Here is a 14,738-nt window from a genome sequence, read left to right as displayed (position 1 = left end):
AAAAATGGATCTTCAGAGTAAGTAGACCAGACAATGGAATCCAATGGATCTGTGGTGGTTAAATCATTTTTCATGGGACTCCAGAAATCTTTGCGAGTAGATATGAATCTGCATTTATCAAAACCCCCAAATTCCAATACCAAATGAAGGGCACAGAAAAGTAAGAAAGAAAAAATGGGACAAAGTATAGTTTCTACAACCTGAAAACATTTCATTCAACAAATTCAGTGAACACTCAGTTACTGGTCATCTACCACGTTCCAGGTCTCCTGCTAAGGCTCTGTAAAAAAGCCTTAGTCAAAAAAAAAAAAAAATATGACTACTACTGTTTTATAGCAAGAACTTGGGAAACCTAAATAAAAGGGGCCCAGAAGTCTCCTTAGGCAAATATTCAAACTGAGCTGAAGGCACTATATTTTAGAATCAGGGGTCAGCTAACTACAATCCATTGGCTAGATCCAGCCCTCTGCTTGTTTTTGCATGGCTTGCGAGCTAAGAATGACTTTTACGTTCTTAAAAGGTTGGGAAAAAAAATTAAAAGAAAAATAATGTTTCACAATACAGGAAACTTTATACAAAATTCAAATTTCCGAGTGTGTAAAGTTTTATTGGAACACTGCCACGCTCATTCACTTATCTACTGCCTATGGACGCTTCTGCGCTTAGAAAGCGAGAGTTGAGTAATTGCAACAGAGACAGTATGGCCTGCAAAACCCGAGATGTTTGGTGTCTGGCCCTTGATGGAAAATGTTTGCAGACCCTTGTTTAGACTATAAAATAATTTTTGCTTTTGCTGAACTATCTGGACATATGCCTTAGGCTTTGTTAGAGAGCCTTAGAAATTCACAAGGAGAGCAAAGACAAAGCAGCTAAGACTTGAAAAAGCAGTCAATGCCTGAACTTGACCAAGCTAGACAAGTACAGGTGGATCACCAAACTGAAGTAGTTCATGTTGCATTTACAGATCAGACCCCCAAAGCATGAGAAACCATACATGTTCCTTCGTAGAAGAAAGGTATGATTTATGTTTCTTTTTAATACCAATTTTGCTAATTTCCTACCAATGGGCAAGAATCCTATGCCCTGATGCTGTGTCTTCTTGTGCATGTGGTTTTTGCCTCTAGACCTTGATTCTAAAGTCTGGGCTATCCTGGACCTTCCTCAGCGGGGTGTCAGTAAAACAGAATTCCAGGAGCAATGTCTGTCTTTGAGTGAGAATCCTACTGGTGGATGCTGCAACCCCCCATTCTGTGAAGGCTCCAGGAATAACTCTGCGAGGTCTTGAGGCAATTCAGCCATGCTGGTCAACAGGCATGCTTACAGAAAGGAATGACAAGATTGCAGTTTGTCATTCTATAAGGTTATTAAAACAGTGTAAAGGATTCCCAGCGCTTAAGTCTGTTTATGTTCTTTCCAACACAATATCTTGAGAAGGAAGGAAAGTTGACATGGGATATTTATGTTGTAACACTTCCATAAAAGATATCTCCCTACAGAATAGCATTTTGCCCCTTGAGGGTCAGAGACTAAAACAGCGAGAAAAGATGTCCACATCCGTGTTAGGGCTGCCAGGGTTATCTTGTAGCCATATTCACACCATCATGGTGATTCAAGGTTCTACAGAGACACTTGGGCAACCTGACAAACCTCAATACAATGGCCATGTGTGACACTGGGTCTGGTCTCTGCCTTTTAGTGACCTCTAGGCTTTTTATTTAGTATAGAATATCCTCCTTGCTATTATTATTTTTTTTTAGTAATTTTTTTAAGGTATACTTTTTTGGTGAGGAAGATTGCTCCTGAGCTAACATCTGTTGCCAATCTTCCTCTTTTTTTCTCACCAAAGCCCGAGCACATGGTTGTACATCCTAGCTGTAGGTCATTCTAGTTCTTCTATGTGGGATGCCACCTCAGCATGGCTTGATGAGTGGTGTGTAGGTCCACGCCCAGGATCTGAACTGGCAAACCCCGGGCTCTGAAGTGGAGTGTGTGAATGTAACCACTTGGCCATGGGGCCGGCCCCCTCCTTGCTATTATTATATTTCCTCCACCCAACATATCTGTTTCAATTAACAAGTTGAGAGTTGGTTCTCATCATTAATATATAACATTAATAAATTGCCTTCCTACAAAGGATAGGCAGAATAGTTTCTTTCAATAGAGATGCAACAGAATACACTTTTAAGCAAAAAACAATCTTTTGTAAACTCACCTAGAAAAATCTCCCTTTGCCTCCTGTAGAAGAAAAAATTCAACATCAGTGAAACATTCTCATCCAGTGTTACAGACTTTAAAACACATTCTAGAGTCATGACAACTCTTTTACTCAGTAAGCTCAGCTTACAACTGCCATCATCCTGTCTGCTACAGGAATATAATTAAGAAAGGATGCTCTGCATTTTCCACTTGAATGTGAGACACTAAACGTTAGAAAGTTAGATACAAAGAAAGTGATTTGAAATGACAAAATGCAAGTTTCCACCTCTAGGTCCTGGTCTAACTTTTTCCAGTTTAAAGATTCTGAATCTGAACGTGTGTCTAGGCACCGTCTGGCGTGTGCTACCTTTTGTTCTGTCTCATGTTGTGGGCTATTTCCCGATTATACTAAAGACTTTTGGAGGCAGGGACCACAGAACATTTAATAAACCTAGCATATTGCCTTGAACATAGTAGTTGTTCAGTAAATCTTGCTGAAGGAATAAATTAATGGCATCATTTCACTTCATCTTGCCAGTGTTCCTAATATTGCCATTGTTGCTAATATTCGGTAACACCTCTTTTCCACATAGGCTTAAAGGTCTTTCTCTTGTTCGTCCAAGGGGTGTGAAGTGTTCTCTCGGCAATTAATTCTTGCTATTTACTTGGCTTTCTCCAGAGTGCAGGAGGGCACGACACCTGAAGAAAATGGGGCCGCTGGATGATCTCAGTTTCCCGCAGATAGGTTATAACACAATTTTCCTTTGCAGAGAGAGATGCTGTCTTAAAATTTTGGAATACCAGAAGTTCCTATTTACTGCCATGGTGTAGTGTTCCTAATAGCTCTTTCTTGCTTGCAGCAAAAAAATAATAAGGAGACACCAAGCTAGTGGATATGGCAGCCGGCCGTGCATACGTTGTCTTATTCCTCGTTCTTCTGTGTAAAGCCCCGGGATACACAGGTGAGAGGAGAACAACTTACCTGTAAGATATAGGAGGCTAATTCGAACACCACTTCACTGTCCACATCAATCAACTCCTGAAGGAAAAACCAACAAGAAAGGTAAGTCTGATATTTTAACTATGACTTCTTTATGAGAGTTGGATCTCATCATTAATATATAACATTAATAAATTGCCTTCCTACAAAGGATAGGCCTGGTCTTCCTTTGCTGAGGAGTTTCCAAGAATTTCAAGTACTCATAGGATGTCTCTGGTCCTTGAGGCAATTTTCCTGAATTACCTTGTCCCAAATGCTCACTGACATCCTTTATACAGCTCTCAGCCAGAATGGACCCAGTGGTCCTGGGCCTACACAGTCATCCCAAAGGCCTCATCTTTAAATCTTGACGAGAAATTAAAGAGTGGACCAGTTCCAAACTTCTTACAAATCTGCTAATCTGATTAACCAATGGAGTAAGGTGGCGTGATAACCAATTGCATTTTCTTTGTCAACTTTACTTCATAACCAATAGTAAGGCTTTATTGAAGGAAATGTTATAATGGGGTTGTAACTCTAAATTAAAATTAAATAAAATGAAAAATACAGTTCCTCAGTTGCATTAGTCGCATTTCTTTCATGCATTCAATAGTTCAATGTAGCTATTGGTTACCATGGTGTCCAAGCAGATATCGAGCATTTCTATTATTGCAGAAAGTTCTCTTGGTCAGCACTGTTAGAGAGACTGAGTTTAAAGATGCTTCTGTCCTATCAGTTCTTCCCTCAATCATTTAATTGTGATCTATGGACATGGTCTTAAGAGGACATAAACCTCTCCTTGGCTTATCTAATATAGATTTTTTATATATAAAATATTTTTATATATTTTATATATATATTATATATTTATATAATATATTTTATATATTTATATTTTATATATTTTATATATAGATATATAATCTAATATATATTTTTTCAATATGTACATAGTTCATTTCTCTTTTCTAAATAGCTTTAGTGAGGTAAAATTGATACACAAAAACCTGCACACGTTCAATATATACAACTTGATGAGTTAGGACCTATGCAGACACCTGGGATTCCATCACCACATTCAAGGTAACAAACATATCCGTCACCTCCAAAACTTTCCTGCATCCCTTTGTGTGTGTGTATGTGTTTTGTGGTAAAAACACTTAACATGAGCTCTATCCTTTTAGCAAATTTTAAGTGCACAACACTGTACTGCTACGTATAGTTCAGATCTTCAAGAGAAACCTAGAGTCCATTAGCATGCAGAATAATAACCAAACCAACCGACATCGTACTTCTGTGGTCAACTTTAAGCAGAAACGTGCAGCTTTCTTTGCTCTCCCTCATAGCACTAGATCCTATAGTGAGCGACCGGAGTACAGAAAGTTAGAGCTAGGACAGAGTTAGACCCCAGCTGGCCCAGCCCCCTGCTTTTACTGAGAACAGAAATCCCAAACCATCAGGGACTTGCCCAAGTCACAAGGCCTTAGTGGCAGTGATGGGACCAGAAACAACTCCCAACCTCTCGTCTAGCATGCGACCTCCCTGAGGGCATGCACTCTCCCAAATCAATTAGGACTCAGTCTCGGCCGACAGGTTCTCAGGACCACATCTGTCATCGAAGTTAGCTAAAACAAGAGTTACTTTTCACTTGTATTATAAACCGAACTCTGAGTCATAGATTTCCCAATTATTTTTCTGTGGTCCGGAACTGGCCCCTGTAATTCAAAACAAGGCACTCAAGCAAGCCTATATCTTTTGTGGGAGGGAGATCATTCAGGCTCTTATGGGCTTAGGAATTTCAAAGATGGATAATAATATTTGCTACCGAACCACCTCAGAAGTGTGGGCTAAGAGAACCAACGAGAACACATGAAAGACTCGGGGTCAATAATTCTTTACGCTTAACCAGCTGAAAGAGCTTTAGGGCCGCTGTAATTGATACAGACTGTCAGGGCTGGATGTGGAGGAATGCCTGGAATCACAGTTCTGGGACTGCAGGGCCCATCAGAATGTAAATCATTTAACAGCGCACCAATGATTTAACAGAAACACTGTCCAGGGTCTGCACAACGGATCATTTCTACTCTATGTCCATTTCCATTCCCACCAATCGACTTCCTGAAGTCGCTCGTGTGTACTTGTCAGTGTATTGGTATGCATGCTCTTCTGTCAAACATTTACGCCTATGTTGCAGCTAATGGTCAACAGTGGACTAATATTTAACATCCCAGGAGGCCTGTCCAACGTGCAACTCAAAACCAACCATCAGGACCAACCCTTTTAAGTGCAAACATAGCTTTTAGTTTATTATTTGATTCATCTGCTAAATGAAAATGTCTATACCTGTGGTGGGGAGCAGGGGTGGGGAAGGTGGAGGGGGTCTTATATTTTATTTCACACAGCCTATTATGCAGTTCCAAGAGAGACCTTTGGATAATCTGGCGGCAAATATTAACTGTCAGGTACCATTCTTCAGAGTAAAGCTATCAAAAGCATGCAATTAAACATCTAACCTGATTTATCCAAGTTCTCTCTCACCATATTTGTCCTCATCCTCAGGGTAAGTGGGAACTAGCGCCTTCAACTGGGGTGAGTTTTCACCTTCTCTGACTCTGACCATCTCCTAGTGATGGTATTAAAAACACTGCGAGTCAAAACGTGGCCAGTAAGAGGGGCAAGGACTAAAGAACGAAGTGGCCCAGACAGCCGACATGCTTGCAAAATCTGATGGAAAAGAAAGCTGCATTATTACCTTTTACCGTTTCTATTTAGTATTGATTGAGTTCAAGCTTCATCTTGTTGTCCGTCCTTGGGGAAGTCAGTACAGAGATCTAAACGGTGCGCGTAAGAACCACTCTAGGAATAGTGGGAAGACACGATCCTAATTGCGAAGAAAATCCTATCCTACCTTGCAGCCTTGGCCTGATTCCCATCTGAGGTCTCCTGTTGATAATATTTTCTCCCTTGTATACCCGGCCGTCCAGGTGACTTTATTTTGAAAATTCCAGTAGCATGGAACAGAGGGCTAGACTTTCTGCCCATGCCACACATTTCCCATTGTCCTTCAACACCTGACAGCTGAGTTCCCCATGCAGAGGCATGAACAGCTGTTTCCAGGGTCCTCCTCTCAGACACGCAGCCATGTTACATGAAAAAGATGACTCTACCTTCTTCTCCTCTGACTTCTCTGGCAACCCAGAGCTTGCTTCTTTCGTGTATCTCTGCTCAAGCACAGGAAATTAACTGGACAAGACCATGAAGAGTGTGTGCAAAAATTCCCTACTCTCCTGGGGCTCTTGGTTTTCCGTGACTGAGGATGAAATGGGAAAGGAGGAGGGGGAACAGAAGACCCTTTAGGGAGGATCTATGAGGTTTCCCATCTGGCACCACCCAGACGCTGGTGGTGCGACATTCTTCTGTATCCCCAACGTTCTTGGAGTCATTTGAGGAGGCGTGTCCCCAGCGCTGTTTGCTGAGCTGGAATCTTGCCTGGGAATGCGGGGTGCTCTGGTGGACATGTAATAATTTTATCTGGAGATTCACTGGTAAGAGGGGATGCTGGTAGAAGAGAATGTGATGTCTTCTAGTTGTCGTGGTCATTTGGGGTGTAGTTTGGGCATCTGTTTCATTTACTGCTGAATAATTACGAGCCACTTTCTTTGATCTTTTGAAAAATGGTATGGAAAAACAAGACGTGACTATCCACAGAGTGTGTATGTGTGTTCAGAGCAGGGCTGGGGAGGATGGCCCCACTTCCTCCCACTCAGCATCGTTTCATCCCAGGTGATTAAGTAGCTGCAGAAAGAGGCCTGAGGTCATTTATCAGCAGCATAATGGCCAACAATATTCTTAGAAAGATTCCCATCTGAGGGGCTCCAAGTCTTCCAAACAAATAGCCCCAAGAGAACCCCAAGCAGCAGGTGTTATGGATGTTCTCCAGGAGTCCTGGGAGCTTGAGGGTGTCTTCAAGAGCCCCTCACTCGGAGGGACTTGCTTGTGGTCTTTCCGCTCAACCAAGAATCTTAACAAAAAGCATCCCTCCATGGTCAGGAATGACAGCAATTCCAACTTTCACATAAGATTAATGAGCTAATTACAACAGGAAATAGGATGAACAACCACATGGTAGGCTGAGAAGATCCCAGTGAGGCCGAACTTTGCAAAGCTCATTCAGAATGACTTGCAGGGCTGGCCCAAGAGTTTCCCTAATGAATCCTCCTCAACCGTTACCATCTTTCTTCTCACCCACAAAACATCTCAAGATTATAATTTCTTGCCATCCTCCTTGAGATCATTTCTACTCCCACCTAAAAGGTCCAGGTTCTAGTTCCAACCTCCCAACAGCTCTGGGACCCTGAATAAATCGCTAGACTTCCTGGAGCTTCGCTGTCCTCAGCAGTAGAACGGGGATAACAATTTCTTTTCCCATTATTTTACTCAGTTTGGTGACAAAATGGGGAAGTGATTTGGAAGCTCAAAGACACACTACAAATACGATATCTGTTATTTATTTTCACACATTGGTTTACGGATAATCTAACTCCACAGTGTTGCCTCTGTTTTTCAGTAATCTTTAGCATTTTTAAGAATCTTTAGTAAGATACATTTTTTTAAAGAGGTGGGCAGCATTGCGTGTGTGTGTGCGCGTGCACATGTATGTGTCAGTCACTGTGTATATCACCCAAGTGGGTCCTGATGCCACATTCAGCCTCCTTGTGGCCGTGTAACTGCCTCACCTCGTTGCACAACTCATAATGACTACACAGAGCTGCCCCCAGGCAAATGGGCTGTGGTGCAGGATAAGACTGATGTGATCTTGCCCAATTCCTCCTTCTTAGCCCTTTGCCAGGTTTTCATCCTTCAAGTCACTTCATGTTGTCTAGTGATCCACTGGGGTACACCCCATGCATGCTGGGCCACCACTCTCATTTTTGGCATAGGGATTTCTCCTGCTGTCTACTGCATACGTGATCCCAAGGAATCTCTTTGAGAGGTCATGGGCAGAGCCAAGATGCTAAGACGATGCAATTTTGTTTCTAGAGGGTAGAAAATGAAAGTCCCTCTCTGTCCTTCTTGCCTTCCACTCTTTGTCATATGACCACACACATTATACCTGCAATAATCAAACTAAGAGATAAAGACTAGGATTCTGCAAGTCTGAGACTAATATTTATGTTGGTTTCATTGTCCTGGGGGGCTTGCTTCTGGGCCTTGTTTCTCTCATCTTCAGATAAGATGATATCATCTGCTCATTAGCAAAACTCTTTGAAGATCTTGGATAAAGACTGCTTATTTCAATTTCAACAAGAGTGACGGTATTTAGACCTAAGTGGCAAATGTGGCCCAAGGAGGATTATTTAAACTCCAATAATATGTGAAGCTCCCAGATCAATGTGGACATCTCAGCAGAGAAGTCTGAGCAAGAGCCCCCAGCACACATAAAACAGGAATTTTCAGCTTTTTCTTTTCTGGCATCATCTGCTCTCAGTGGGTAGGTGAAGGCACCAAACTTGGTAATTTTCCAGGAAATACGCGAGTCCTTGCTCCCTTGGAAAGCAATCAATTAAACACAATTTACTGAGCGCTGGCTGTGTGCCAAGTAGAGTAAGAGGTCGTGGAAGGTGATCGGAAAAATTCTCTCAGAAAAACATTTGTGCCAACTTTTCCTCCAACCCAGAGAGGCACATTTCAGTCCATCTTCATACGGCGACCATGAGTCCTGTTTCTTTGGTTATCATAGCTGGACGAGATTAAGTGTAAAGATCAAGCATAATTTAAATGCGATGAATATACTTAAAGAATAGATGGTCAATCCCTTCCGGTGTGGGGCAAAGTTACACAGTCCACACGGGAGATCCATAACAGCGCAGCTAGTGCTTTGGACCAGTCCCTTACTTCACTCAATTTAAATTACATAAGTCTCTAATTACTCAACTGCAAGGAACTGAATAGAAACAGAAGGTCTTTCAGTGTGGGAGCCAATTTTACATGCATGTGAAGAATACTGGGAGCCAGATCTTAGGTTTCTTTATTTCCCTTATAACTTTAAGATCGATAACCTATAGGAATCCTTCTTTTAAAAAACTAAACAGACACTGACATTTTATGACCTAGCCCTTGTTTGCAAAGCTTTCAAAAATTACTGTGGTGACTAATTTTTGACAGAAATTTCACTTTGTCAGCGGAGAGCTTTGACCAGGAAGAATTCAATCCTGCGCCTCAAAGTGGGGACAGAGCTGAGATTAGACCCATGTGCACCGGTCCATCCAGTGTGACAAGTCCACTGCTCCTAGGGGGCTGACGGATGGGCCTCCTCAGTGGGTGTAGGAAGCCACATCCAGAGAGGGAGAAGACTGATGGAAACGCTTGGCAGGAGAGTTCTTTCTTTCTCGCGTTGCTTCCCAGGGAACACACAACACCCCAGGCAGACCTCCCATGGGAGTTTTCCATGGGACTAGACACACATTTTGACATGAGTTTTATGCATTCCCTGGTCATAAATTTCCTTGCCATCACCCACCTGTCACCTTAGTGAGTTAAAACACATCAGAAATGCTGTTAGAGCATGTGGCCATCTGGGGTATCAGTGACCCCCCATTCTACACTTCCTTCTGCTTTGCTTAAAGTAGACAATTACAGCCCTGCTCTCTCATGATCTCAGTCTAACTTTCTGCAACTTGATACATTATGACAATGTTTTTCTGCTCTTTTTGTAAATACTAGGAGGACATGAGAGAGAAATCCACTATGGTCATGCTTTCTGTCTCCTGGGGAAGAGTGGAAATGAGGAAGGTGGTATTCTTAGTTTCAGAAAAATAACAGAACAAAAACCCTCTCCTCATTTTCCTACTGTTGAAGAGATAATAGGCGTGTTCTCTGGAGAAGATGAACAGGAAGCTGGGGTGAGGTGGAGTGAAAGCGCAGGGATTAAAAAGATGTCTATACCTAGATACAGGCCATTCCCTCCCCAGACTGGATACGCCCCAGGCAGGAAGTAGGAAGACTCTCCTCTGGAGAGAAGGAAGAGCTACAGAGTAAAGACTCCCAAACACTGATATTTGGGGCTCCCACTGAAAGAATCAGTTTGCCACTGGATCATTCTATAGGGAAATTCACCAGGGGACCATCCCCACCTGCGCTTTTGGAGCATCAATTAGCTTTTAAGTGCCTTACTCTTAAATATGGAGGGATGGACCAGAATCAACAGACAATTGAAAGCCCTACACGAAAGACAGAAACCAAAATAAACAAACAGCAACAAAAAAAAAAAAGAAGAAGAAGAAATGGAAGGAAATAGATATGCACAATAATTTTCTTGGAGTAATAAGAGGATATTAGGTTCGTAAGACAATAATAGGATAATATACATATAAAGAAAAATCAGATAACGTGAAGGAACTCTTGGAAATTAAAAACATGATAGCAAAGGTTAAAAAGTCAATAGAAAAGATTAAAGATAATATTGATGAAATCTCCTGGGAAGGAGAATATAAAGAGATGGACACTAGGAGAGATGAGATATCAAAGCAGGAGGCCACGCTCAGCATGATTAACAGGACTCCCGGAAGGAGAAGACGGAGAAAAGAGAGGAGAAGCCATCATAAAAGAGATAGTACCAAGAAACCCTCCCAGAGCTGAAGAATCTGATCTCCAGACTAAAAGCTCATCGATGCAACAACACAATGGATTTGCAAAGACTCACATCAGGGCACAGCATCCTGAAACCTCAGATGAAGAGGAACAAGAGGAGATCCTAGAAGGCCCTCCTGGCAGTGGAGGGGGGTGGCGTCCACATACAATGTACAGCACAGGAGACTTCTCCAGACCAACTCCGGAAGACTCTGAAGCAATACCTTTGATATTCTGAGAGAAATCTTCATTCTATATTTCTCTATCCAGTCAAACTATTAATCAGATATGAAGATAGAATAAAGACTTTTTCAGACAGGCAAGGATCCAAACATTGTACTTCTCATATACCCTTTCTCTGGATTCCTGGAGGATGTTCGCCAGTGAAACAATGGTATAAAACAAAACCCAGGAAGACCTGGGATCCAGGAAACAGAGGACCCATTCCAGAGCTGGGTGAAGAAAAGAAAGGATGCAGAAGGGGAGTCCTGGGGTGGGGGCTGCAAATAAGGGCCAGTACAGACTGAAGCAAGAGGATGGAGGCAAAGGCAGCAACAACAAAACCAAACCAAAGAGGGAAACCGATGCATTACCTGATGCATGTGGAAATTAATGTCAGTAGGCATTTGGGAATCTGTAGGAGCTTTTGGAAAACACTGAGGGGTCCTTAGAAACTAAACAAGTAACAGCAAGGCAATTATTACCTTTAGGTCAAACAACTGGTGGTCTGAAAAAGGAATCACAACCATAGGAAGCTACTGGGATTAGTCATAACAATGTAACGCTGGCAGCTGTGCCTTCTGTCCAGAATTGCACTAATGCCATATTGGGAAGATGGGAAAGGGAAAGTGGGGGCGGGTGTACAGGGGACCTTACTCCTTGCCTAACTTAATGAGAACTCAATAAATCTAAAATGGATCAATCAAAGAAAAACTTCCTGTGCCAATTTTGTTGAAATACGCAAATATCAGAAGAAACAGCTAACATTGTTAAAAGTGGTGGGACTTGGAGGTTGGGCTCTTTTTCATAATAAGCCACTTAGAACCATTGGACTTTTTTTTTTTTTGATGAAGATTAGCCCTGAGCTAACTACTGCCAATCCTCCTCTTTTTGCTGAGGAAGACTGGCCCTGAGCTAACATCCATAGAACCATTTGACTTTTAAACTATGTCATGCATTACTTTGATAAAAATAAATATTAATGCTTTAAAAGTGAATACAATAAGGACTCGGAGGAAGCAGGAATAAATAGCTTATTTTATCTGAACACTTAGATTCTACTACATGGTAGGAATTGTTCCCTAAGAAACAGGGAGGGAGCTGGTGTTAAAGCTCAGCTGGGTCAACTCAAGCCTTGGGGATGAGCATTATCCACAGGTTCTGTGGCTGGCACGGCTCCTGGGCTCTTCAAGGCCTCCAATGTGCCAGAGGGCAGCGTGGGTGGCACAAGGAAAACTGCAGCCAAGATGAACAACTGGGGTCTGAATCCAAATGAGCAGGCCTACCTCAACAGGAGCTCATCATGTGCCAGGTGCAGAGCTAACCGTATTTATGCTTTATCTCCCTTAATCTTCCCAAGAAGGTTGTGGGGTCTTTTAATATCCTGGCTCAACCAAAGAGGAAAATTAAGCTTGGAGACATTGAGAAGGAGCCCGCACTTATCGCATTCACAAAGAGGCAGGGCTGGGAAGGGAACCGAGTCTGTGGGACACCAAATCTAAACTCTCATCACCATCACTCTGCCGCAGGGCCTCCCACGATCTTACATATTTACAACTGGGTAGAACAGGTCACACGGCCTGTTCAACCACGTCCGGTCTTTTGTCTTTGAGTACGCGCCTAACCTCTCTGACATCAGTTTCTTCCCTCTATAAAGCTAATGATTCCATTTATAACTCTCTCATGAGGCTCCAATAAGATAATATATGTGAATTGTTTTAATAAATGCTAAATGTCAATTTATGCAAATGAAAATATTTTTGACGATGGGAGGGAGACTGGCGGTCTTGTGATGCTTTTTGGTCTTCTATATAAACTTCAAAAAAGCCATCTGTGGGTCTTTTGCACAACTGAGCTCTAGCACAAACACTGAGAGGAGATAGCTGGACTTCTGGAAGGACATACCCATCCAGGTCGGCAGCTTGACCCTAAATCTGGCTGCCTCCGAATGCACCATCACCTCCACTTGGGGAATCTGTGATATTTAGTCCTGAGGATTTCTTCTTTTTTTAATCTCCCATTAATCCCAGAATCCTCCACGAGCACGCTGTTCTGAAGTGCTGTAGCCTCCAGCATTTGTGACTGGACCGAACTGAACAACTCCAAGAGAGAAACTTTCCTCTCCTATATCCAGATGTCTATACAAGCAGATTTGGGGCAATTTTGTACTTGCCCAGGTTGAGGCAGATTTCATCTGTTCAGCGACTTGGCGGACGTTTACCGCCCAAGTCTGCCACCTGGTGGACGGCGCTCCCTTTTTATTCCTGAACCTTTCCAAAGTGCTTTCCTATTCATTAAATAAAAACCGTCCGATGCTCCTGCAGTCTGTGAGGCAAGTAAGGTTGGTCTAACTAATTCCACTTGAGGATGAGATAACGAGAGTTTAGAGAGAGGAAGGAATTTGCAACTTCCTGGAACTACATTTAGGGTCTTTTTCCTCCATTCAGCAAAAACCCAAAATACCATAGTCTGAGTGCTCTGGGTTTGAGCCCAATTTAAGTCCTGGCTCGGCAACTGGCACCCAGCAAGATCCTTCACAGAACTGAATTTGATCACAACCAGGCTCTGCGTTACTTTGAACACTTGCATTGGGCGGAACTATTCTGTGCAATGAATGCACTGCAGCGCTTCCAGAAGGTCGAAGAAGATACCATTTCAACGCATGTGTGTGTGTTTTGATGTGTAGTGGGTCATTGCAATCTCCCCAAACTGGGTGTAGTTAAATGTGAAAATATAGGCAAGGGATCTCCTTGGACGCCTTCAAATGCAGCCATTGAGCACTTGACAACAGGGGCACTTGGCTTGACGTTCTCTGGGCTGTGGGGGCATCCTCCACTCCAAGGAGAGTCTGCCCTCCACGGCGCAGTGCAGCCCAGCGGCCGAGCTCTGTCACCTGGAGTCAGGCTGTCAGCTTCACCGCCCACTGACCCCGCCATTCTGTAGATATGTGACCTCGGGCAGATCTCATAACATCCCTGCACCTCATCTTCTTCACAAGGATAAGAGGGACAAAAAATAGTATTTGCCTCAAAGTTGTTGTGAAGAATCAGCCACACAACTTACAGAGAGCACGCAGCACCAAGCCGGCCACAGTGTGACCTGAGTAAAGACCAGCTCCTCTCCATGGTTGTTAATAAGCCGACCTAAGCTGCACTCATGGGACCTAAGGGTGCATGATGGGGGCAGCAGAGAGGGTGTTTACTTTAAATGCATTCTCCTAGTTGTGGTTCTCAACCTGGGTGGTGTCCTGCAAGCCCTCGCCCCAGGGAGGGGGTGTGTGCTGGAAACGCGTGTGGGCATTCTGAGTTATCCAATGAAAGGAAATGCTACAAGTATAGGAGGGAACTGGATGCAGTGCAGGAGACTGTCCCACTCAGTTAACAACTGACCCTTAAATAGACATTTCTCTAAAGAAGATGTATAAATGGCCAATGAGTGTACGAAATGATGCCCAATATCACTAGTCATTAGGGAAACGCAAATCAAAACTACAACGAGATACCACCTCACACCCACTAGGATAGCTATTATCAAAAAACCCAGAAAATAACAAAACCAGGAGGTGAAGAAACTGGAACCTTTATGCACCGTTGATAGGAATTTAAAATGGTGCAGTCGCTCTGAACAACAGTATGGCAGGGTTCCCCCAAAAATGAAAAACAGGATTACCATATGACCCGGCAATTCCATTCTGTGTATAGACGCAAAACAAATG

At 42.9% G+C, this 14,738-nt stretch overlaps 1 protein-coding gene across 29 annotated transcripts in view; it reads right to left on the bottom strand.

Moving 5' to 3' along the window:
- Window positions 1-14,738, bottom strand: part of FRMD4A (FERM domain containing 4A) — a 589,108-nt gene that overhangs the window by 110,461 nt on the left and 463,909 nt on the right. For all 29 annotated transcript variants that reach the window (XM_070255327.1, XM_070255323.1, XM_070255306.1 and 26 more), the window contains 2 exons: window positions 3,179-3,235; window positions 2,213-2,235 (listed from right to left, as the gene is read on the bottom strand). In XM_070255327.1, coding sequence (XP_070111428.1) covers window positions 2,213-2,235; window positions 3,179-3,235 — 80 coding nt within the window. The remainder of the gene's footprint in view (window positions 1-2,212; window positions 2,236-3,178; window positions 3,236-14,738) is intronic.

The sequence above is a fragment of the Equus caballus genome, chromosome 29 (genome assembly GCF_041296265.1).
Source record: "Equus caballus isolate H_3958 breed thoroughbred chromosome 29, TB-T2T, whole genome shotgun sequence".
NCBI lineage: Eukaryota > Metazoa > Chordata > Mammalia > Perissodactyla > Equidae > Equus > Equus caballus.
This window is presented reverse-complemented; position numbering and strand designations above follow the sequence as displayed.